Source organism: Plectropomus leopardus, chromosome 7 (assembly GCF_008729295.1).
Source record: "Plectropomus leopardus isolate mb chromosome 7, YSFRI_Pleo_2.0, whole genome shotgun sequence".
Taxonomy (NCBI): domain Eukaryota; kingdom Metazoa; phylum Chordata; class Actinopteri; order Perciformes; family Serranidae; genus Plectropomus; species Plectropomus leopardus.
This window is the reverse complement of record NC_056469.1, coordinates 20,417,178-20,442,429: the sequence shown is the minus strand read 5'-3', so window position 1 is coordinate 20,442,429 and position 25,252 is coordinate 20,417,178. Positions and strand designations below refer to the sequence as shown.

Here is a 25,252-nt window from a genome sequence, read left to right as displayed (position 1 = left end):
TCTGGATTACTTCCAAATCAAACATTGAAAATATAGCACGTTAAAGTTTTGAGGATTTTGGTGAGCCTGCTGCTGATGGAGACTTCTATCCTGTGCAGTGATAGTTTTTTCTCCCGCCAAATCCACCACAAAGTGGAGCACTTGTCTGAGAAACCCCATATGTCAGATGCACTGTACATGAGTAAATAGAGCAGTGATGCCCATAAAAAAAAGTTTCATGATTTTAAAATTGACTTCTTTTTTTTTTAAAAATTAGGCCTAGTTGAAAATGTGATCAAGTAATTCTTGACATTGTCACTAAAATCTACTCACATTTTTTCAAATGTAATCTGGGCTAATTAGTTACTATTTTTTTGTAATGTGATAATGTAATTATCAATTCAATCAATTACATGTAAGGTACCCAACCCTGTGATTAAACCATATAGACTTAAGAGCTGAAACTGACGGTTATTTTAATTATCGATTACTCTGTTACTTTATTATTAAATTGAGTAATCACTGATTAATCATTTTTAGAAAATAGTGGCACAACACAATTTCTCACAGCCCAAAGGCAACGTTAAAAATTTTGTCTGGGCAGCAGCCAAAACTCTAAAGATATTCATTTTATTATCATGTAAGACAAAAAAGCAGTAAATTCCCCTAACTGTGGCAATGGCATAGCTATGCTTTACAAATGACTTAAACAATTAAGTGATGGTCAATCAGCTACACCCATCAGCCCTAACAGACCTCAATTAATCTAAAACAAAAAAAGAATCTTTTAAAAAAAGAAGGGTCGTTCAATGTGTCACAGACATTTTCTTCATTTCAGAGTAAATAGAGGAACATTTAAAACAAAAAAAAACAACATCTAAGATTATAGATGCTTCTGCTTTTATGATTATTCAAGATCTGAATGTCTGGACTGATTCCTTAATATCTACTATAACGTCAGTTTACCACATCATATCTTTACCTTTGGGGTCATGAGTATAAAAGTTACTTTGTAAATATCAAAGCAACAGACTTACGGTGAAAGTATGTTATCATTGCATTATGAAACTTGGTAAGTGCAGAAACAAAAACATGATGTTAACTTGTCAGAGATGAGCTGCTGAGAGCTCTATAAACTATCCATCTCAGCACCAACTTCCCTTGTCCGTGCTGCATAATTACACTCCCTGCGTTACCTTACAATATAAAAAATGAAGCCTGTATTACATCTGTCATCTATCTGAGACGTCTCACTTAGTCTCATCATTTTCCCCTCGTCTCTCATGGCTAATAAAATGTAAAGATGGGTGATAACACACCACTGACTGAGTTTTATTAAGAACCTTATAGCAATATCATTGTTGTAATGATACTAAGACGTCTAAGATGAAGGGCGGGCCAGCGTGCGGAAGTGAGCGTGACATCACAGGCAAAAGTGTGTTCTGCTCGCTTTATTTCATTATTGGTTAAGCTTCCTTATTAGGGACAAGGGGGCAAAGCAGCGTTGCCTTTGATAAAGCAAGGCAATTTCAGCAGCTGCAATGCCGCCAAATTACAGTTGTACATCATGCAGCTCTCTCTCAACTGCTTCCTCAACTTCTCCTCAGTCTTCCTCCTTTCTGGCTCTGTATATCGAGAAGATTGTATATCCATGTTGCCTGCACTGTGGAGCAGAAAGACTGAGCGAGGAGTGATGGACATCTGCTCAAACAGCAGACAACAGCCCCATCTACAGATTGTATTATGATACTGTATTATTGACTCCATGTTGATGGTTCAGGTGAGACAAAAGTCCTTGTATTTCATATTGAGTTACTAATTTTTACCAATTTCCTGATTACAATTTTGACTCATCTTGGAAATATTGACTCATCTAATGAGTTTGTTATTTAAATCACATTAAGTTCACCAAGAGTTTTCAATGTTTTGTTTTTTTACAACTGAACTGACTCATCTAAAACGCTTTCATTGAGAACACACTTTTGGCACAATGGTTAAAGATACTCCCGGAAAAAAGCTTTCACCAAATGGTATGTTTAATCTAGCATTAAATAGTTCAGATCAGGGATCTAAAACATTTTTTATAAAATTATGTATAAAATTTAGTTGCATATTAAACTGGGCCTACAGTAACAGGCAGGGTAGCTTATAGTGTCGTGTATAAAAATACTCTCTTATAGTGCAAACAATTAGGACATCATGGGACTGATTACCCAGGGTTCCCATTGGTGGGGCAGGGGCCGTCGAAAAGCCTGTAATAAAAAGTTTAGTTTTGTTTGCATTTTTTTATTATTCCGAAGTATTTAGTGACATAACAAAATTGATTGACTGGATAAATCAGTTAAAAGACTAAAATCTGTATTAAAATAGTGGAAGCTCTCTGAGGCTCTCTGACAACCTCACCCTTTAAGGTGTAAAATGGTTTAGTCCGCCCATGCACTAGGATTCAACTCTAAATGCAGTTAAAGCCGAGTGAGTGACTGCTAGAGCGCCAACATACGCTGTCATGTTTTTCCTCAAAAAAGGGAAATCAGGGTTCCCAAAAGAAAAGAAAGAATGCAAACTGGCTCTGTATAAAACACAGACAGTTTTTTGGGGGGCAGGGTTGCACTGGCTGTTCATGCATAAGGCCGAGAATTTGGTGCTAGAGCCCCTGCATACAATACTATGCTATTAAAATAACAGCTGTTGGCAGATTCAGATATTCTAGTTTCTAGCTTGAAAAGTGACTATCCATTTTGGCTTACAAGAATTTCCGGACCCTTTGGATAATGATACAGTTAACTGGCAAGAATGTTTCAGAAGTATATAACTGCTGGGGAACTACTTTTTCTTGCTGTTATGGATAGATGCTGCACAGTGATTTAGTGTTAAATAGCTAATACTATTGCAAAAGAATTTCACAGTTTGCCTATCATCACTTTTGAGGCTAATTCATGAAATGATCATGAACTGATTAAAGAGAGTGTAATTACTGTGTATCAGTCAGGATGCTTGAGCGAAATGACGCCTTAATGTAACTCAATCGAAGGTGCATATGTGATGAAAATTGTGTTGCACATAGGTCTACCACATCTTTTGTGATGAATATGATGTACAAAATTTCGCACCCCAGGAAGACTAGCTGGTACCATGGGCGTCATCCAATGGGGATCCTTATAAATAAAAAAATAAAATAAAATAAAATAAATAAATAAATACTGTGTTCTGTAATCAATTAGTAGTTTTGGGGCTTTTTTTAACCAATAGACTAATCTATTTTTGCTAAAAATATTTTGGATTTATGCTAATGTGTATTCTCAGACACATTTTAAGTTTTATAAAATAAGAAAAAAAGTTTAATTGAAACTTCAATTAAATTAGAAAACAATAATTTGGCTGACCCCTTGTAGTAACTCTGAGAACCCCCTAGGGGGTTGCAGACACCTTGTTGAAGGTCTAGGGTCTAGATTATATAAACACTGCCATTTGTAATTATTTAAAGTACTATTTTTCATTATAAGACACGCACTTTGTACTCGTTGATTTACTGGTACAAGTGAAATCTTTTTTATTTAAAGCTAGTAAGACTGATATATGCAGACACAAGACACTTTAACCACCATCCAATCTGATTCCTTTAAGTGTCATTTTGATTTACCTTTTATTGCAACCTCAGAGACTTTAAAAAAAAATATAAATACACCTAATGTTAACCATTTATGTTTCTGTATATGCTTTGAATGCTTTATGCTTTATTTATTTGTCATTGTAAGCAGAGCATACAACAAGATTATGAGCGCAGCTCTACTTTGCATACAACAATTGAAAAATTAAAATAAAAATGAAAAAAACAATAAATATATAAATATTATAGGTGGACTAATCAATATTGCACACATACACACTTATATTGCTCATATAGCACATAGAGGAGGGATTATTATATGTTCAGATATCTAATGGCTGTGGGGAAGAAACTGTTTTGTGATGTGCAGGGTACGTGGGCTCTATGTTTGATACCTTTTACTTTAGTTTTTAATGCTACGTTTGTATGTAGATGTTCATAATGTATATGGTATTCTTTCTTTTTTTTGTTAAGAACTGTAAACTTTTATCACTGAAGTTGTTCTTTTACTTCTGCAGCTGTGACACTTGAATCAGTAACATTTGTCTTGTTTAATCTTATTTAATCAACATTAAAGGGACAATAAAGATCATGGTAAATTAGTTTTTGACTAACTTTATTAAAAGCTCAGATCATCCCCTTCGGGGTTTGAAAAAATCAGCTCCAAATGACCTTCAAAACATCACAAACACGACCTCTCCCTTTCTCTAAACATGAAGTGATTTGCAGATCAACAAACCATCAGGCTGACAGGTCTAACCTATCTGCCATTAGGCCGTCGAGATATCACACTTTGCTTTAATTCAACATCTTTCAGAGTGTCACACTTTATATTCCTTGGCATGGGTAGTCTACATGCGGATGCATAATTTATCTCAAATTAGCGCCTATTTGAGTAAGCATCAAAGCAAGGCGGCTAAGGTTGGAGGAGAGCTTAAGGAACCGCAGGGAAACCATGGCCAGGATTAATGCGGGAGATTTTTATAAGAAATTACTGGCTTAATGAAGTGGATAAAAAAGCTGTCAGTGTTTTATTGCATCTAAATTGTGTGGAAGTGGTGTTTAGCTGTCTCGCCTACTCCCCACATAATGGGTCGTGACAGTAGCTGTGAGGCTTATTTAACTTAACTGGTGAATAACTTGCATGGCGAAGCTTTTCAGCGAGTTGTTTTTATATGCACTAAACCAGTAAGGGGATTTTTCTCCCTCCCCCTTCCCCCTCATTATAATGCCAAAAGAACAACAGCAAACTCCAGAAAACTGACAATTAACAGTGTGTCTGGTTTCATATAAGAGAATCACTGAAATACTATTTTGAGCATTTTGGCAAAGGTTAAAAAGGTTGTTTAGACTTGAAACACAGAAAACATCCAGGCAACATGACTTCTTTACAAATTGGATGCGAGTTAAAGGCTATGTTACATCAATACTGAATAATCCAATTTACTGTATTGTTATGGTCTCACTGCAGGCCCAGTAAATGAAATGGGTTTCTCTGCAGCTCACTGTGGTTATAGAAGCTGCTGACATTTATAGTTGTGCTTTAACAGACTGTATAATTCACCACACAGGTTCAGCAACTCATACATACTTACTGTAAATTTTACAAGTACGAAAACAGTTATTGAGCTCTGAGAAGGGGCAAAAACTAATAACGGTCCACTGTGGGGGAACAATGGAGTAGTCCTGCAGCGCCATCTTGTGTTTGCTTGTAGTTTTACATTACATTAAGGACTTTATGAGCACCAATTCTATTCAGTACTTAATTTATTCCAATACAAGAGATAGATATCCAGATAATGCTAAGATTATTTGGTTTGTGTTGTTTTAAAGACATAGTTCCCCACCCCAAAGTCAAGAATACACATTTTTCCTCATGCTCATAGTGCTATTTATCAATCTAGATTGTTCTGGTGTGAGTTGCTGAGTGTTGGAGATATCGACCAGAGAGACACCTTCTTTCTCTCCAATATAATGGAACCAGATGGCAAAAAATGACTGAAATAAATCAAATGAATACATGTGGAAAACTCAACAGCAATGTCTCTTTCCAGAAATCATGACCCTGTTACTCGAGATAATTCACAGACCTTGCTGTGAGCAGTTTCATGGTGAACTATGTTCTTTCTACCAGACTAAACCTGCCAACTGTATTACTGCACAGAAAGAAGCGTGCATCTACTCATGAGCGCGAAGCTTGAGCTGAGCTGTCAGCATTAATGGCGTCCTCCTCGGATGAGCTGTAATGTTACGGAGCTCAGTCATGCTCGGTGGGCTGGCAATAGATGTTCACTTCCTTCTGAGTAGTGATATGGATGTGGCTATAACTCCATATGAGAAAAATAGTTCCTACATAAAATTGTTCACAACAGGTTCTATGGATTATTTTGAATAACTGGGTCATGAATTCTGGAAAGAGACATTACTGTTTAGTTTTTTAGATTTCTTTTTTTTTTTTTGCATTTTTAGCAGCACAAGCCAAGTGCCAACTCACACCAACACAATCTAGATTGATAAACAGCAGTACAGGTGGGAGGAAAAAGGTCTTTTTGATTTTGGGTTGAAGTGTCTCTTTAATAAGCTACTTCACCACTCATTAAAACTGACGAAAACAAAATTTAAATTGTCATTTATTTCACATAGTATAGCATCACAATACATGAAATCAATCATCCATCACAGTTCTGATGTGCAAGTGTTTATTTTCAGGTGACTGATAACGTCTGGGTCGAGAAGATCTCGGGCCTGTTTCAAGAAGCAAGTTCACCGTGCAACCGGAATAAAACTTTGCTGAGTAAGATCCAAAAACAGGTTTCACAGGCACTTAACTCAGCAAATGTCTCAAGATAACGCTGTAATCCTGCTTCATGAGTCAGGTAGTTGCCATATCTCCCTCCTGACATAAACAAACAGACATGAACATGTTGTGTGTCATTGTAACTGTAAAAGTAATAAAATTTGGTCTTTTTTTCCTCCTTGTTTATCTGTTTAATCATCTGGGTTAGTTTAATTTTCTTACCTTTTAAATGCAATGAGCAATGTTATGATTGAGAACGAAACAATTTGACATCACACTGATGTATGCATGCTTGGAATGGACACATTTTGTTTTTGTGAATCCTGCTGAACAGAGCCAAACTAAAACCAAAACTAAAAATTTTCAGCAGGACTGAAACTGTAGGTGGAAAATCATGCATCATTAAATCAGATTATATAATCATCCCAAAATGTCTCAGACAGCCAATGTGGAGTGTGAACCTCTCCATCAGTCGTTCATCTCAACCTAATGAATTTCTTTCTCAGATGGCAACAAATAAAGTTTTAATCATGACATTTTCTTTGTTTTACTGTATCTGAGTCATTCAACCATTTTGGCAGTGCTTTTGTAAAGAATATATCCAATACCAACAAACTTATTTTACAACTTATCATGAAGTCAATCAAAAGTGTGATTTTCAGTGGAGCACACACAGAAAGGTTACTTTCACTGATTGAAAAGAGTTTAATTATGCTAAGCTGCTGTTATTTAGAAGAAGGACATCAACTCTTTCTGTAAAGGTCCCAGTCTGGGATCCAATCAAAACCTCTCATTGACACAAACACACCCACTCATACATACATATACACCTAAACCTACACACACACACACAACATTTATACCTGCATACACACTCGCGCACACAGACACACACACACACACACACACACACACACACACAAGACCAAGTCAGATGGACAGCACAATCCCTTTTCGGTCTGCTCACAAAACGTTGTTTTCCCTTCACAAGTGAAACCAAAAAGCGAGTTTTGGGCAGCATTCAGGTAAGGTGAGGTGAGTGGTGGTGAGAGGGAGCTTGCACTGCAGACAAGCTTCATCTACATAAGGCCATCTCTGAACGTGTGAGGGTTAGGACTAGCAGTTCACATCCACCATCTTTTTTTTTTCTTTTTTTAATCAGCACAGAAGTGGTCGGGGTGGGTTCATCACTAGACAAGATTCCTGTAAAACTGACATCACAATTCGTCCATGAGCGAGAGGGTTACGACAAGTGTTTGTGTTCCCTCCTCACACTGTTTATTTGGAGGGACCAGCAGCTAATTATCACAGCCTTTGACCGCTTTAAGAAAAATCCAAAGAAAGATCCTGAACATTTTTTCCAATCCAGGTGCAGTTTTACTCTCTTTGACTTCCTCACAGCCAACACGGTGCGTTGCAATCGCCTGTAACGAACACTTGAATTTCCCTTCCATCCCAGCTTGAGAAGCCTGACCCCCCCCACCCCCCACCCCCACGCTCCAGTGCAGTCTCACACACACTTGGCTCAGGCCGTCTCACAGTACTTTGAGTGGTGGGAGCGAGGGATTGTGATTGGCGCGCCGGTGGGTTTAGCAGTCTCTCCTCTAAAGGCTCTCTAGCCCTTCTCCATCTTTCTTTTCCTCTACCCTCTTTTTGCGTCTTTTTGTTTTGCATCAGTGTCTAGACAGTATTGCGCGGCGTGCCATTCAGTGCGACAGCCTTGCTGCAGGGCGAGCCAACCGCCTTGGAGCCCGCTGGACGCTGGGTGGAAACACCTACCTCAAATACTTCATGTATGGCCTTCCGGAAACAGTGGAAGTTGTAGTCTATTAACCCTAAAGAAGGAAGAAAGATACAAAAGATGATTATGCCTTAAAGTGACACGTGTGTCTTTCTTTTTGTCACAATATCTGCACACAGAAAACCAGTGAAAAGTCTGAATGTTCTTGTGCTTCCTATTCTGGATTGAAATAAATTCAAGTCAACTTTATTTGCGTAACAGAAGTCATCTCAGTACACTATACAGAACAGCTCTGGACCATACTCTTTTCATTTACAGAGACCCAACAATTAACCACCATGAGCAAGCACACATTGGAAACAGTGACAAGTAAAAACTTCCTTTACATTAAAGTTGCTTCAGCCTGTATATTGAAGGGTCATAAGCTAAATTAGTCCCAACTATAACAGTACAAACAATATTTGGTGAAAACTAAAGGGAAAAATGCCCATTTGATTCAGAGTATTTAAAGTGATTTCATGTTAGGCTCTTAACTATTTACAATGCATTACCAGAACATGAAAAATCTGAGGAAAAGTAGTAAGAAAAGAAACTCAAGAACCAATTTGTGCATTTATTTTCAATTTTTCTCCCCATAAATAAGTTATTATTTTACATCCATAACAAAAAGAACATCTGTAGAATAATGTAATTCACTGCTAAACCCATCTGCAACTTTTTAATGTAATAATGTAATGAGTATGTATGTAATAAAGTAATAAAAACCACATCAACTACAAAAATGAAAGTGCCGAAGGATGAGCGCCTCCATCATGCAGCATTTATTGCAAAGTTAAAGAGGTTCTCGACCAATTTAGCAGAAACAGATCAGGTTACTTATTACCAAGAGTACTGCTAAGACTGTGAAAACAGTTGTCATTTCCTGTGTGGATTTTGAGAGCGCTCTCTAAAGCCTGAAAAAATAACCATGATAATATCATCAGTGTTATCTCGGTTTGGGCTCGGGCTTCTTAAAGAAACACTGTGTTACAAACTGTTTGTATGAAGTCTGATGTTACTGGGGAAGGAGGGTCTGACAAAATATGTTATTAAATTGCATTATAAGAAGAGTATGCAAGTGTGTGTCAAGTGTTTTGGAGTTTGAAACATATTAGAGGCTGGAGCTGTTCCATTGACAGTTTTGAAAATGCCTCGGATTCTGCCTATAACATTCAATCAGCCATCAGTGACTACGCAAGGTTACGCACTGATCGGATAACACATTATTTATTGGTAAATTATAACATATGGTCGTTGATGTTGTATACGACATCAAAGAACTCAAGTTAGCAATTTTAGAATATCTCCTGAACGCTGCAGTATAGAAAACTTTACTTTAAATTGTCTGGGATCGTCACTTTTGTAGCTTTGTAATGAGTGCCCTGGTGTGATTATAATCTTTTCAGAAGCTTTAAAATCCAGCATGGAACAGCAGTGTTACTTTACGTCTTTAAAAAACAAAAAACAAAAGATGTCTGCTGTGATCACAAATCCATTTATCTGCGTTAAAAGGAGCTGCTGCTGTCGTTAGCTAATAGCTGAATGGGTGCAAAATATATCCCATGATGCATGGGCGCGAATCTATCGACCAATCAAATGTTGCTGTGTGCGTATCAGCGCTGAGTAGAAGAGTCTGAAATGATGGGTAGATTTTCCTGTGCACACTTTTAGTATTATAAAAGGACGTGCTAAGGGCATACTGAGCAATCCATGGATATATACTGTATATGTAATACATGAGATATATTCGTCTCTTTTCCATTCTAACACATTTTATTTGGCTTTGTGACATGGAAATGGGTTAGTAGTGTACCGCTGTTAATTTATTTATTTATTTTTATTTAAAGCAATGGCATTGGATCGATACTTGGCACCTTAATCTATATCATGAAGGAAAAGTATGCATACATTTTTTTTTATTTTTTCAAAAATCTGTCTAATGCAAGTTCCACAACTTTAACACTACATTGCTGGATTTTCCCTTGAACATACTTATTTCAACATATTACAATGTAAAGCTTTGACTTCATACACACTGGCTGTAATGCTAGAATAATGTAGAAGAAAATATGAAAACACCTGACACACGGCCATATCACCATTAGCCAAATTAAGCCAAATGAGCTCCAGGGGATCACAGATCTCTCTGACAGTTTACCTTTGCGCTCGAAGCTTTCTTCTCGCAGGATGCAGACAAGGGCCAGGAACTTGGTGACCTCTTTCAGGTACAGCACAGTGGTGTTGTTGAGCTTGATGATGGCCATGGACTCCTTGTCGTAGGCGCTGCCGCTGCCGTCCTCCCTCAGACTGGTGAGGCACAACAAAACACAACACAATGTTCAGGAGAAAAAGTGAAATAAATTGCAGCTTGCGGATGTGGATTAATTAAGCAAATACATGCATAAATTAAGTTATGCTTCAATGAAAGCATCCTCAGACAACAAAGGGGTGAACTCTACATCCTAAACTGTTATGAAATGTATGTTTTTCTCTTTATTTAACATGCAAATTTATACAGAAAGTATACTCAAAATTATACTCTATAGATCCTATGTTTTTTAAATTCACTTAGTATAAAGTTGAAGCTGGAGAAAAAGCAAACTGCATCTGAATGACAGGAAGAGCTGAAAAAAACTCTGACCTCCGTTACTTATGTAGAAACAGACAAATAAAACACACTCACCCGTAGATGCAGGAGACGTCAATGACCACATCGATCATATCACAGCACAGTTCATAGGACTGCATGTCTACAGGAGAGCTGTCTGTGGCGATGTAGATCTTACTGACCACATCAAACAGAAAGGCCTTCTCTATACCTGAATTCTGAGGAGGAGAGGAAGAGGAGTGATGAAGAAAAAGGGAAAAAAGGACATGATAGCTCCACTTCTGAATACCTTACATTGAACATTTGATAAATATATATATATATATATATATATACATATTATATACACACACACACACACACAACAATTGGTGATAAGACAAACACTCAAACAATTCTAATTTGATAACTCGTGCGTTTTCATGGACAAAATTTCAAAAATTTTCCATTACTTTTTAAGCACACATATTAACATTTTTTGTTTCTTGACCCACTGGCTTAGCGGTTTTCAAATATATCAGACACTCTATTCAAAAATAATTTTAGGTGGGTGGCATGCATAAAGGGATGAGAGACAGACAGAGCGAGGGGAGAAAATGAAGAAACGTATGTGATGGTAAACGAAACATCACACATCGACACACATTAGCGCTACATTCATTACAACAAAATAAAATTCTATGACTTTTTCAACACTTTCAATGATTTTTATTAATTTCATTTTACCTGGCCCGGAAAACCTAACTGTGAAATCTCATGACTTTTCCAGGTTTTCCATGACCGCAGACACCCTGAACTAAGAACTATTTTCATTAATCTGACAATCATTCTCTTGAGTTTGATCTATAAAATGTCAGACAACCATGAAATCACATTTTTCTGAAGCAAAAGATGACAAAATAAAACTGCTTAATTTCTCCAGCTAACAGTCCAAAATCTGAAATACTCTACTTTCCATTCACAAAGGAATAAATTAACCTGTAAATATCTACATTTTAGAATTTGGATCTGATGAATATCTTCTTAGAAAAAACAAACTTAAAACAATTTACCAATGTAGAAATTGTTGCTAACCATTAATCTACTTAGTGTTTCTGCCCTAGATACTTAAAGCTGTTTATACAGTGGAGGTTGGCCTTTTCATACCACAGTGCATTATTTAGGCCATTGTCAGCAAATAAAACAAATCACTGACATGGACTGTTTAAGGCTAACATTGGATTTTTATATGATTTCGCGTCAATGTGATGAAGTTCAGTATTAAACTTGAGGGTTATTTCTCACTTGCAAGTTTGAGAAGTGCCGAGTCAGTACTGTGCATGTGCAACTCTAAGCTCCTTGACTACTTCCATCATCAGCTTTAATAAAACAGAAAAATCCAATGCGTTTCATTCTTATTTACCACTTGTCCATTCTTGCAATTGAGTTGCTAGATTTAATTGCCCGACATGGCATTTTAGTATCTTTATTTGTCAGATATTTAATTTGCTCAATTAGACAAAAACATTCCAACATTTCTCAACTGATTTTCTAAAACTCATCAATACACACATCGAAATCTGCAAAACTATGCACTGATAGATATAAAAAGACTGATGTTGTGATTTAAATTACATATACTGTGATACCTCAAGCATGTAAATGAGGAACCAACAAAGTACTGGGCTTCACTTTGGTTCAACTGAGTTCACAAGGCTTCCATCAAAATAGAAGGTTTTATTTAATGTATTAAACGCAACTTAAATCATCCAGTGAAGACAGGAGGTGTGCCAAAAGACGACATATACACAGCCAAAAATCAAACGTTTCAAAGCCGAATCTTAGAAGTCATCCCAAAGGCAGAGGCACTAAGTTCAACTCAATGCTCTTCGAAGTACCTTTCAGCACTTACTCATGAAGTATAACATCCACAGACAGAGTTTGAGCTTCGTACTTAAACCTCTTCAAGGAGATATTTTGTCTGTCACTGAGGGCTTTTCTTAAACTGTCTGGATACCAGAATATTAAGTACATTTTGGAATACACACTAGTATTAGCAAATATCATGTAAAAAAGCACTCCCTGCCTGTTTTTATGGATGCAAAATATATAATTGGAAATGTGTGCAACATCCAGAGACCAGCATCACAATCACAGACTGTGAGGGCGCTGGAGGAAGTGCTAATCATAAAGTGACATACGGACTGGCAGTGACTCACATGATGCAGCCTGTCACACAAAAATCACGCTGGTCAATGACAGACTGACAAAACATTTCATTCACATTTCATTTCAAGTGTTGTCTGCTCTTTACTTACAGAAATGAAGATGTTTAGGAGGTTCTCCAGCGTGGGAAGCTGAGGAATGAGCTTCTGCACCACTTTGCTGAAGGCCTCAAAGATGGAGTGGTCGTAAATACTCGTCAAGTAAAAACTGAATGAGGACAACATAAAAGGAAGTCAGTAAGCAGTTACTAGCAGGAAACCCTGCACTTCCTCAAAATAAAAATGAAAGCAGGTAAAAATACAGATAGTCATGCCATCACATGACACAGACACTGGACGGAAGAAAGAAGCTGTTGATCGAAGCATTCAGGCTGGATTCAGACGTACAAACTCAGGAATAAGTACTTGATGGCAAAAATCTGCCATCATATGACAACACTGGACACTCATGACTCATGGACTTTGGTTACTGCGATACAAAAATAAAAAAGGTCACACACTGAGGAAGCCAGAGGCCTGAGCCAAATGTCTGCATACACTTGGCAGAAGCTCAACTTTACAATGTATTACAGTGAGGAAAGAACCAGAGAGCCACAAGGCAGGGCAAAAAAAAGAAAAAAAAAAGGCTCCTCAGCTCTGCTATATATCCGGGACTGCTCCGGCTGTCTGATCGGAATAAACAACAATTTCTCCCAACATAAAGCACAGAGCAGTGTGTGCCGACACAGAGCAAACGTCAACAGTAAAGCGGCTGCAGAGCTGACTGAGATCAGGCAAACACTGCGATTAATGAGTTTTTTCATTTTTGGATTAGGGCTGCAACAAAAAATTATTCTCAATATCAAGTCATTTCCATTGAATTTTTGGAATCGATTAATCTTTTGGTCTAAAAAACACCAAAAAAGAAACAAACAACAAAAATAAAGAACAACTCTTTTCCAGAGCCCAGACTGATGTCGTCTTGTTGGTTTTGTCTGGCAAACAAAACCCAAACATATTGGAGTTACAATGGCGCACCACATAAACAAGGGGAACTATTATCGCATTTGATGATAAGCAGGCTGAAACCAGTGAAATTTTAGTATTTTGGTTTGATAAAAACTTTGATTACATCAATTATCAAAATTGTTATCAATATTTTTTTCCATCAACTAATCGCTTATTATTTCAGCTCTATCATGAATTATTTATTAATGTCTCCATTAGTCATGTTATAAATGGCCATCAGAAGTTTCCTCAGCCAAAATGTACCCCTTTTCATTTTGACTGACCATTAATCAAAAATATGCCTATGGCTTTAAAGGAAGTAAAATAGCAAAAAGCAAACTCACATTTAAAACAAATATTCACTGAGCTATTAGGTTTGATAATTGAGAGCCGGTTCCAAATTTTCCGATATGTGAGAATCGTGTGTCCATAAGCTTATTCATTTTTTTAATGGACGATGGTATGTTTTTTTGACAGTTGTGCATTGCAAAACAATTACATCAAACTGCGTCTACCCTGCTGGAAACTTGAGAAGAAGGAGTCCTGGTGGAGAGGAAAAAAAACATTTCAAAGCGTGGCTTCATTTCAAGAGGAAAGAACAGGAAATAACAGTGACGCCTATGTTGTAATGTCTGTAAACTGATCATTAGGGTGCAAACACCAGCAATATACTGAAAAATCTTTCTACACAACATGAGCTCAAACTTCAGAAGTGCGATGTATTTGACAGTCTTATTTATGCACAAGTTGCACTGCTCAACAAATGAGCAGCATGGCTGAGGGTAAATATCAAACGCTATAATAACATCATTGCACACTCGCAAGCTTAGCAGAATTGTCTTTGTTTAAATAACCCTAAATGAAAATGTTGTGCAAATATTCTCTCATTTCATCCATTTTAGATGATGACATACACTTTTTTCTACAGTTTCTATACTGTGCTCAGGCTCAGAGAAATTATAAATTCTGCATTGATGCTTGCATTTTTTTCACACAAAAACTGATCAGGAATCAGTAAGAGAACTGATAATTGTTTTTTATTATTATTATTTTTTAATCAGCTCTGCTCAGGTCTTTTAAAGAGCTATTTCCTCAGAACCAAGAAATCTCCTACAGTGTTGATGGTGTTAACTACTGCACAGTGACATTGAGGAATATGGACCAACAATAATTGTAAATTTTAGTCTTCTCTCTTTATTTTAAATATGTCAGACTTTGGGAACTTGAATCAAAACAGCTCTGGTATCTGAAGCACAAGTTGTGTCTTCATTAGGAGGTTAAAGAGGAATCTCACAGTGACACTGAGAGTATGCAGGACACAGGCTGCTGTGCACCAACACTACTGACATCATGAGACTAACCAACCAAGTTTCTGCTCTGAACTAATGTGCGACACACACAAAAAACTCCAAACACATATCAACTACAGCAGGCGCTCTCAAGTTTGGGCTTTATTACAACAAAGCCCTACCTAACCAGAATTTTTTTTTTTTCCTCATTGCTTCATGTTTTCTCTCATGTTACAAGTGATGCACACAAGCTATCATATTTATGTCATTTATCATCAGTCTGCTGCTCGAGGAAGTTCCACATCTTGATAAAACTCTTCTCCTCAGAGATTAGATTACAAGTCATATACCTCGGATAAAATAACGTTGTACTACATGTGCAGGCGAAAAAAAATGGGAAGCTTTCTCTGTTTGTGTATGCAGCCTTATTTTCACTTTCAAACGCAACACAAATTGGCTGCAGAGGGAAGTGTGACTGACTGGCTGATAGCACCTCCAAGTATTGTGGCAGCAAGAAGTTGTTTTAACGAAAGAGAATTGCTACGAAAAATAATAAATCCCATTTAGCAACTATAAATCACCAAAGTATTGACTTGTATGTGTAACAACGTATGTTTTGATTTGCATTAACATCTGGAGTTCAGTTACATTCAAGTATACTAGTGTGACTTAAGTTAGCTTAGGAAAAAGACTGAATCTGGAAATGCTTTTTTTAAGGTTTCTGATTAGCTGATGTACCACCCTGTTTGAGCAATGTAAAATGCGACTGTTTTTGATCAAATTTGGGTAAATCTGCTGGGTAGAACCAGTCTTACTGCAGGCATTTAAATTCAATGTGTGTTGCAGTTTTGTTTTGTTTTTAAAGATTTTTTTCTGTGTTTTTTTTCCTTTATTAGGATAAGACAGTTTAAACGTGAAAGGAGAGAAAAGGGATCACATGCAGCAAAGGGCCGAGGTCTGAATCGAATCTTATGTTATTAGGAGAAATAGGATAACCTATTTGCATAACTATTATGCAGTATTGAGAAATAATTAAGAAATTAAGATAATAGGAGTGTCTGTTTGTATTAGTGTGTGTGAGACACCATAAATTAAAATGACTCTCTATACCAACATCCTCTGTGACTGCATAGGCAGCAGGGATGAAATAACTTCTTCTTCAGCCTTGTTGAGATGTAGAGCTAAACTAATAAAATGTTAAATTAAGTGTACCTGAGGTGCAGCTTTTCTAAGCTAGCGTCTGCTAGGTCGTCATTGGCTCTCTGATGGATGTCTCTCTGGGTCTCGATCTTGTGATCGTCTGAGAGGCCGTCCACTTTGTGGATAAACACCTCGAAGTTGATCTCTGGATTGACCCGGTAAGCCCGCGATACGGTGAGGTGAAGCCTGCCCAAGGCCTCCACATAATCATCCTATGAGGGAGAAGGTAACGCATTAATACACATATGAAATATGTATATCTTTTCAGAAAAAAATCACACTGGCAAAAAAAAAAAAAATCAAGACTTTATCCAACAGCCTTTTTTTTACTTCTATTTTTACATTAATGCGCACAATCACCATACAAATAATCCCCTTTATTTCTGCCATACTGTCAGCTGATTGTAAGCTCTAGAGAACAAAACGATTAAAGCTGGAGTAGGCAGTTTTTTGGCATCACTGGACAAATAATAACTTATGAGCTTATTGTGATTCAAGTGGCTGAGAGAAAATTATTGTTCTGCACCTCCTCTTGACTCTGTTTTCAAGATTTTGAAAATTTAACCCATGAATGACAAAAAGACTGGCCAATAACAGGTTTTTTCAGACTGGCACTTTATTTTTTTTATTGACTGTTCTGCAAATGCAGATGTCCGTGCATGTCCCTTAAGATGATGAAAGTCTAATTCAAAAACCCCAAATCTGCTATTTCAGCATTGGCAACAACTGGCTATCTACAAAGCGTATTAAAAAAAGGAAGACGAAATTATGAAAGACAGTCTAAAAGAGCCTAACAAATAACAAAACAAAATGCATGTTAAAATCGGCAGATTGCTTCAGAGACAATGTTGCTAATAGTGCAACCTTCCGCTAACCTTTGCTAAAGGGTCATTGCTGCGGCTTCCAGTTCACTTTTACGTAGCTAATGTTAGCTACAGCCTCAAACAGTGTGTCCTCGGCCTCATTCCATGCAGCTACTGCATACCTTGCTGGATGGAGACAAGGCAGTAGGAATATGCTTGCTGTTTGACCTTGTGTCTGCATACACGTTCGGCTGCATCATGAGCATTTTTGTATATATATATATATATACTTGCCTATACGTGACACGTGTTTCTGGAGGATATCTCTAAAGAGCATAAGAGAGCACTCAGGTCATAAACAACTACCACATGTATGGGATGTAAACAACAGACATGGCGACACTCAAAGAGGTTACTGTCATGTTAATGGTGATATCAAGGCAGAAAAGGCGACAGTGGCGAAACAGTCGTGGGAAGTAAGGCCTCTAAATCAAGCCCGTTGGGACAATGGGGAGTATGTGTCTCTTGTGCTGTGTTAACTCTGTCACATCCCCTCTGCACACTCCTGCTATTTATGTACGTACTGCATCTCGTGTCACATTAATTCGTAAGGACATGCACAGCCGAACCACCAAGCCGACGCATGGCAATCATCACGCGTGCATGCATCTCCGGTCTAACTCGCCATCAGATCAGCAAACTTTTGTTGCTGCCATTTACACAGGTTAAACACGGAGCTGCCGCTGGCTACCAGCTGGCTGTGACACGTGACAGCAGGAGGTTTGTGCTGGCTGAATTTGAGTCGCTACATCAGCTGAATGAAGGTCTGCCCCGTGAGCTGCTGCACGCTCTCCTCCCAGCCAAGAAATCCACAGTGGTGGGGAGCCAGGTGAGGGACCATGGGGTGGTGAGCAAATTAAATTCTTGTCTCATTTATGGTCTGATAACAAAGAGAGAGAAGGCGGGGAAGGGAGAGGCTTCGCAAATGCCCTGCGTGTAATTGTATAATAAAATAAGACTGAATAAATATATGTATGGGAAAAAATGAGTTACTTGGCGTGAACCATCAGCACGCTGGTGTACGCCTGCAGTGTGCCGAGTAGGTGGAGTCTACACACCATTCGACAGATATCATAGCTGGCAGAGATGCCAGATCCGCTGCTAAATTTGAGCAGTGAGAGCAGCGTAAAAGTTACCATGACCGTATGTCAAATACAAACAAGTCAAGAGCAGCAGCAGTAAACTGTTGAATGTCGTTCAGGCTTAAATAAAATCATATTGTGAACATCACATGTAGGCATTTATTTGTCAACTAGGTGACAGTTTCTTGGTTGCTGCAGCTGGATGACGGATTTAACTCCATCTAAACACCCCTCCTGGCCCTCGCCGTTACGTGTTGAGTGGTGTACCAGTGTACTGAAATATCTTTTAACCTTAAGATACCTCTAAATTGCATTTGATTGATGAACCTTCTGAAGAAACAAATAATTTAGTGCAGCAGATGATTATACACGATAGATGAGCTGCAATTACAACTATGCCACAGCTAACTCCTGTCAGTAGATGAACAGGAAAATCAACACACGCTGCCTCTTCAAAGTGTTACAGAGACAACACAAACACTAATCATGAGTTGCTCCGGGACAGGGAGTTTCTCATCAGCTTTAAACCAGGTATGAGGAAATAGACTGTTGCATTGTCTTCCAAAACAGCAGGAGAACAACAACTTCTCCTCAGTTATCACTGTGTGACCGACCGCTGAAACTAATTGAATCTGATGCACCTCTGAGTACAAATAAGCCCTGCGATCAGATCATCTGTGGCCAACATCGCAGCTGAGATTACTTCTTGAAAGCACTTAGAGCGCTGGCATCAAAGCCGCGGCGTGTAATTGTCTTTTATCTCAGCTATTTTGGCTGTCCGTCACTGAGTTCATTCTCAAAGGCTTCTCCCGGAAACTACATCAACACTGATCACTAACCAAGAAAAAGGTAGTTTTCTTTCTGTGTGCATTTTTACCTTGATGATAAGGAAAATATGAGTGATTTGTAAACTTGAGTATGTATGAGTGTTTGTAAACTTAAACATCCTGTCAGTGACAAGATCAACACTTTTTTTTCCTGTTCTTTACCTGAGCATCGATGACAAATATCAATGCCCCCGTCCCTCTGAAGATCATCTCGTAGTCGAAGGTGGGGTCAAAGAAGTCCACCTGACCTGGGAAGTCCCAAATCTGGAAGTTAACAAAGGAGCTGCTGGAGATGTCGTCCTTGTAGATCTTGTTGGTGCTCTCCAGGAACAAGGTCTCGTTGGGAGACATTTTGTGAAACACCACCTGAAAGCAGAATTGTGATTCAGTGGAATAAATGCAGATGACGTGTTGGTGATTTGCTGTGGGTAACTTGGACTCCTTAAAGTAATGATTCATACTTGATCGATCAAAAATAAGAAAAAATAGTCTTGAAAGCTTGTATTATATTGCACACAAAGAACAGTTTCAAGGCTCTGTAAAACACTTAAGCCAAATTAACACGCCAACAGTGCAAGAGCAGGTTATGAGCTTCTTTTCAGAGTTTCAGAAGCTTCAGTTCTCTAAAACAACTGGTGACGGTGAAATCACACATAAATATAACCAAACTGAGCCCAGGTGAAGACAACACATACGACATAAATATCTATACAACACTGCAGAACACGTTATTGGTGGGACAAATAATCAACATGGAGATACTACAGAAAATAATTTAAAAAATAATAAACATGATTCTTTTGTGAGCCATTACAGAAATATTTGCACCAAAAAACCAATATTCGTGGCTATTTTTATCAAATGCATTGATTATGGAATTTAAATACTCATTTAATATTTTGTTTTCATAATCACTTAAGTCTTGAAAAGAAGATCCTGCACACTTGCTCAGCATCACAATTTAATGGTTGTACTAAACTTTTCAGTCCCTCTGGACCTTCGTCAAGAGTATTTCACTATTTCTCAAGAACATTTCAATAATACTCTTGATGATGGTCCAGAGGGACCAAAACATTAAGTATAACTGATAAATTTTGATGCCGTGCAAGAACAGTGTGCTGGATTTTCTTTTCAAGACTCAAGATAATACAGATAAAAAATTAGGGGATGAGATTAAATTCCCTCAAAATATTCTCAAGTATTTGCGTCTTTTTCAAGACATCCTGTTCTGCACCTTCAATAATTCAATTTTTAAATTTTGTCCTTTTCTTTGTTTTAATGTTTGATAATTGACTGTTAAACTTGTGTTAAATGGCTGAGACTTTAATTTAATTTACACATTCTTTGTCTATAGAATTATGACAAATGCTGATCATTTAATACTGCAGGAAACATGTATGTAATAAGTTTATACTCTGACTACAACTTTCTTTAAAAAAAAAGCCTTTACTTCACAGATAGTGACGTATTATAAATGACTGTTTCACAACATGTAATCAAAACTGCCTTTGTGGTATTATTCAAGCACAAATCATTCAGAAGTCACATGCAGAGCAAGAGGGAAAAGGCCAAGACAGTGCAGACTCACTCTGATGTAACACACATCACTCAGCACTTTTCAGCTGCATGCATTCAGACAGCAGACAGTAAAACAGCAGCCGTAAAGTGAAATGTGGTTAAGGGTCAGTGAGGGTCTTGGTCTGATGAATACAGTTACAGGTAGAAAATAAGTTGCAGTGGTTTATGGTGAAGGACCTGGGAATGTTCTCACCACCGGTGCCATTTTGAATCAGTTTGTGGGTCGCTGAGGTCGCAGGCCAATGAACCAGCAAAAAGCCAAATCACATGTTTTCAGCCCAGACTGGAGGCTTACAGAAGAACATTAGTCTGAGACCTGGCGGTGTGTGGATTATTGCAAAACAGTACATGTGTGCATTTCAGTTCCAAAAACTGCCATTTACTTTTGTCTCTTCAGGCAGGATCTGTAGGATAAGCTCCTGGCGAGTCACGCTATATCAAACCTGATTCTACTCCCACTTGAATTTTAACATAAATAATAAAATATCATAGACGGCAAAACTGCATTTCATCTATTATTAAACCGCAGTGCCTGTCTGAAAGCGGGAGAGTTGAAGAATATAAGTGAGACAGCTAACCTTGCTGTAGAAGTTGGCTCACACAAAACAAAAAGAGCTCAAATCAAACCAAATGGGCTCCAAGGGGCCCCACAAGCCCCAGGTTCTTTGCACGTCAACTGGTTTCGATGAATTATTTTTTACAGTTGATCGGAAATTCACACCACTTAAGTACCAAAATATCATTTAAAGAGCTTTATTACTTAAGTTTATATTGCACTCACGATGCATATTCTTAATTCAAATTTCCACAATAATTACTGCACTATAGTGCAGTTATAGCAGAGGTGGAAAACCTCAATCGATACAAAACCACCACAACTAAATTTAGGAATAATACATTAAAGGGGCAGTGTGTAGGATTTAGCGGCGTCTATATGGACAGGGGTCAGCAATAAAATGTCTTTTAGCTAACCCAAAAAAGTCCCAGCTAAAAACAATCTATATCAGTTTGGTTGTTCGCTATATTGAGAGTATCTTCACCGCTTTGTCTTTCCAACACACAGCCCATTGTAACAGGAAAGCCGTTAATGACGTCAGTTCCCATCTTCACTTCCATCAAAGCCACTAGCATCCACTGACAAAATGGTAAATCCAAACTTACCATTTTGAATGCCGAAGTCACATAGTAACACAAACAAAATAACTGATCGAGGCAGCAGTAGACCAGCAGCTCCTGTGTTCAGCGACGTTAAATAACGAGTCTGACTTTGAAGACAGTGACTTTATGGCTTCATTTTCCAGTTGGAAATCACTGTCTGACAGCAAGGTAACGCAGTGAAAATATTCTCAATGAAGCATACAATTCATATACACTGGGATTGTTGTTTTAGGTGTCTAAAATATATTTTGTTGCCGACCCCTCAACAGCAGTACATTGAGTCTATGTCGGACTCCAGCCTGCTTCTCCAAACTGGGAGCGTGCATTGACATCTACCGTATGAAATATACTGACTAGTGTTAAGTTCCCCATACAACCCCAGCTGGAAAAAACCTAAATTATCTCGTTCAGCTATAGGGAAAAACACAAAGGTGCTACTTCCCACAGCAAAAGTCATATATGTAATGAGTGTGGCCGTTGTTTAGCCCCTTATCCACTAAGCAAACTGATCACAAGACAGGTAACGTAAGGATCTAGGTGGCAATACAAGGTGTCTGCATGTATCAGAAACTTAAATGTAATACTTTTTAAGATCCTTTCAAGATATGTTTTTTTAACCATATTAAGACTTCTTTTTGGACAAATCCTCTTTATCTCATTCAAAAATGGCATTTAAATTTACATATGTGGCCCCATGGAGAGGTAGAAATATGGTTATTAGTGTGAGTAAGGTTAATTTACATATTAGGGGTCAACCCTTATTGTTTTTTCAGAGCTGATACCGATATCCATTATTAGTAGTTAAAGAGACCAATGGCCGATATTTGGAACCGATATGCATTTACAACAAAAATGAAAATCTTTCTGTGAATATTCAGAATTTTGAATATAACAAACACCAACACAAAACTTTGTTTAAATGCCTTTAGCAAACATTTAATTAAAACTGAAACATTCAACATCATATACGACAAGTCCCTAGCATTTTATTTCATAAAGTGAAAATTTTAATTAAAAAAAATAATAATTAAAAATAGTTCCCTAAGGTTTTACAAAGTAAAAGTTCCTCCCATGCTGACACTTTCTTAGCACCTTATAATAAATTTTATTGGTCATCATTAAAATAAAACACCGATAATAACACAGATAATCTGCAAAATGCCAAATATTGGTCCCAGTAATCATTCAGGCCAATAATCCGTCCACCCCTACTACACATTCCCAACAGAAAGTTCAAGTATGAAGAAAAAGTTTTAGGTTAAATGGTAGGTTTAACATCAGAAATGAGGACCTTCTGCAGAAGAGCGTGACTTGTTTTGACAACAACAAAGAAAAGATCAAATGTTTATGGAAATTAAGATTATGCAATGACTTTTAAGACCTGAAATTTATTAAATTGAATTTAAAACATTTTAATGCCTTTTAAAGACCTAGAGACACCCTGAAATAACATTTTCTACAGAAAAACCTGGTTGTTCTGGATTTAATTGAGGTCACGTGGTACATATTTCACATGGTGGGGGTCAGCAGGGACCCCACAACCTCATTAACCCATCCATGATTACAATTAGGGAGCATGCTGGCCTGTCTGCAGGTGCTCTAAAGGATGCACTGACTGCAAACAAAGTGTTATGACTTGCAGAAAGGAAGGTGTGGTCGGGTTGCAGTCATGTGAGAGCTTCACATCCGACCTGCCCAATGCCTCACACAGCTGGGTGGGACTAAGATATATTTGGCATGTTGGACAAGTTGTTAACCCAACAGTCACATGGTTTACGAACATGTATCAGTAAAGATGCACCTAGCGTCTCCTGTCCACCTGGTTAATAATTCACAGCTACAGCTAGCTAACACTGGAGGCTAACTAATTTCCTCTCTCGTGTTATCTGCTGCTTCATAGCTATCATCATTAGCTATTTTGGCTAACGTCCCATTTACTTGAAGCTATCACAGGCTAACAGTTTAACATCTCTGCCCACCTTCTGTATGGATGATTTGCCACTTCTCCTTAAGCCCATGAGCAGGATCCTCGGTTTGCTGTCGGACGGCGCCGGGCTGTCCTCGATGTCGGCCTCCTCTTCACCATAATCGAAATCTTTGGGGAACGAGTCCGCAACCCCGTAGCTGTCAGCCAGCTGTTCCACCTCGTACTGAATCGACATTTTGACCTAACGACGGTCGCTTCCCCTCTTCCCCCCCTTACTTGTCGGTCGCCACACCCGTGTTTGTGTGCGTGAGCTAACGTTGCACGCTGAAAATAGTTTATCAATAAAGCCCTGGCTACTTGGAAACACCGAGCGTGATCCCACACATTTCCTTAGGATTTCCTCTCCCGTGAAAAAAAACTCGCCATTTGTTCCCGCCCCTTCATTGTGATTCGTTGTCTGAATTAAAACATGAAACGTGATTGGTCGAACCGCCTGTCACTCAAATGAGGTTTGTCGCTGTCACCTGACTAGTACTCAGACCTGTTTTGCGACCTATCACCTGAATAATGGGCAAAAACACGCTCTTATAACAACTGTTTAAAGTCGTTTGAGCTTATAGCGATAAAACCTAATTAAACATATTTTGTTTGCTGTAAAATAAGTGAACATTTCATGACGGTTGTTAAAAACGAACTAAATAAAAGGCGGGCAGCGCTGTTGTTGTTCTATATCACCAGCAGGTGGCGGCAGAAACCCACAACTGTAAAGTGAACACTTTAAGGCCTTTCTGAAATGTCGGAATTAATAGCATTCAAACTCTCATTTCCACCCATCACAGTAGTTACATTTTTGATAATAATAAAAAATAATAACAATAATGAAGATAATAACAACAGAAAACAAAAGTCTCCGACATTCACTGTGCTTAAATATACAAAGTAATTCTATGATATTTAACATGCTTAAGTATGGAAAGTAAAAGTACTAATGAAAAAAGTAAATGCTGTAAAAGTAAATGCTGGTAATGAAAAAGCAAGTTTACTTCTCTGTAACATACGCCACCTCGAAAATCAGAATAAGAAAAGGATTTATTGCCAAGTTGGTGTTCACATGCAAGGACTTGCTTTGGTTTTAGTGCAAACATCAAACATAATAAACATATTAAGAGAAATACGAATAATATTAAAAATAAAGCAAAGTACTTCAACATTCGAGAACTTTAATATAGAATAGAAAAAAAAACACAAAATATAAAATTATTTGGGACAAAGGTCCCCTGGTTGTTTAAATACTAAAAAGAAAAGCAGGACGCTGAGTTTTAAAATTAAAAATTAAAGTATCTTTTTAAAAAAATGACTAATAAAC

General features: G+C 37.8%; 1 protein-coding gene across 1 annotated transcript; it reads right to left on the bottom strand.

Moving 5' to 3' along the window:
• Positions 1–6,199: 6,199 nt before the first annotated feature.
• On the bottom strand, positions 6,200–24,309 carry rragca (Ras-related GTP binding Ca). Its single transcript, XM_042489166.1, has 7 exons — positions 23,939–24,309; positions 19,386–19,589; positions 16,464–16,663; positions 13,069–13,183; positions 10,847–10,989; positions 10,322–10,470; positions 6,200–8,218 (listed from the first exon to the last, which is right to left on the bottom strand). Exons 1-7 carry the CDS (start codon positions 24,119–24,121, stop codon positions 8,064–8,066), a joined length of 1,149 nt encoding a protein of 382 aa, XP_042345100.1. The 5' UTR covers positions 24,122–24,309; the 3' UTR covers positions 6,200–8,063.
• Positions 24,310–25,252: the final 943 nt, after the last annotated feature.

Coding starts and splice junctions, on each gene's coding strand:
- rragca (XM_042489166.1), bottom strand. CDS start 24,121: ATGTCGATTCAGTACGAGGTGGAACAGCTGGCTGACAGCTACGGGGTT. Junction 19,590..23,938: donor GCAAATCATCCATACAGAAG/GTGGGCAGAGAT, acceptor TTCTGCTTTCAG/GTGGTGTTTCACAAAATGTC. Junction 13,184..16,463: donor TTAGAAAAGCTGCACCTCAG/GTACACTTAATT, acceptor GTCCTCATTCAG/TTTTTACTTGACGAGTATTT.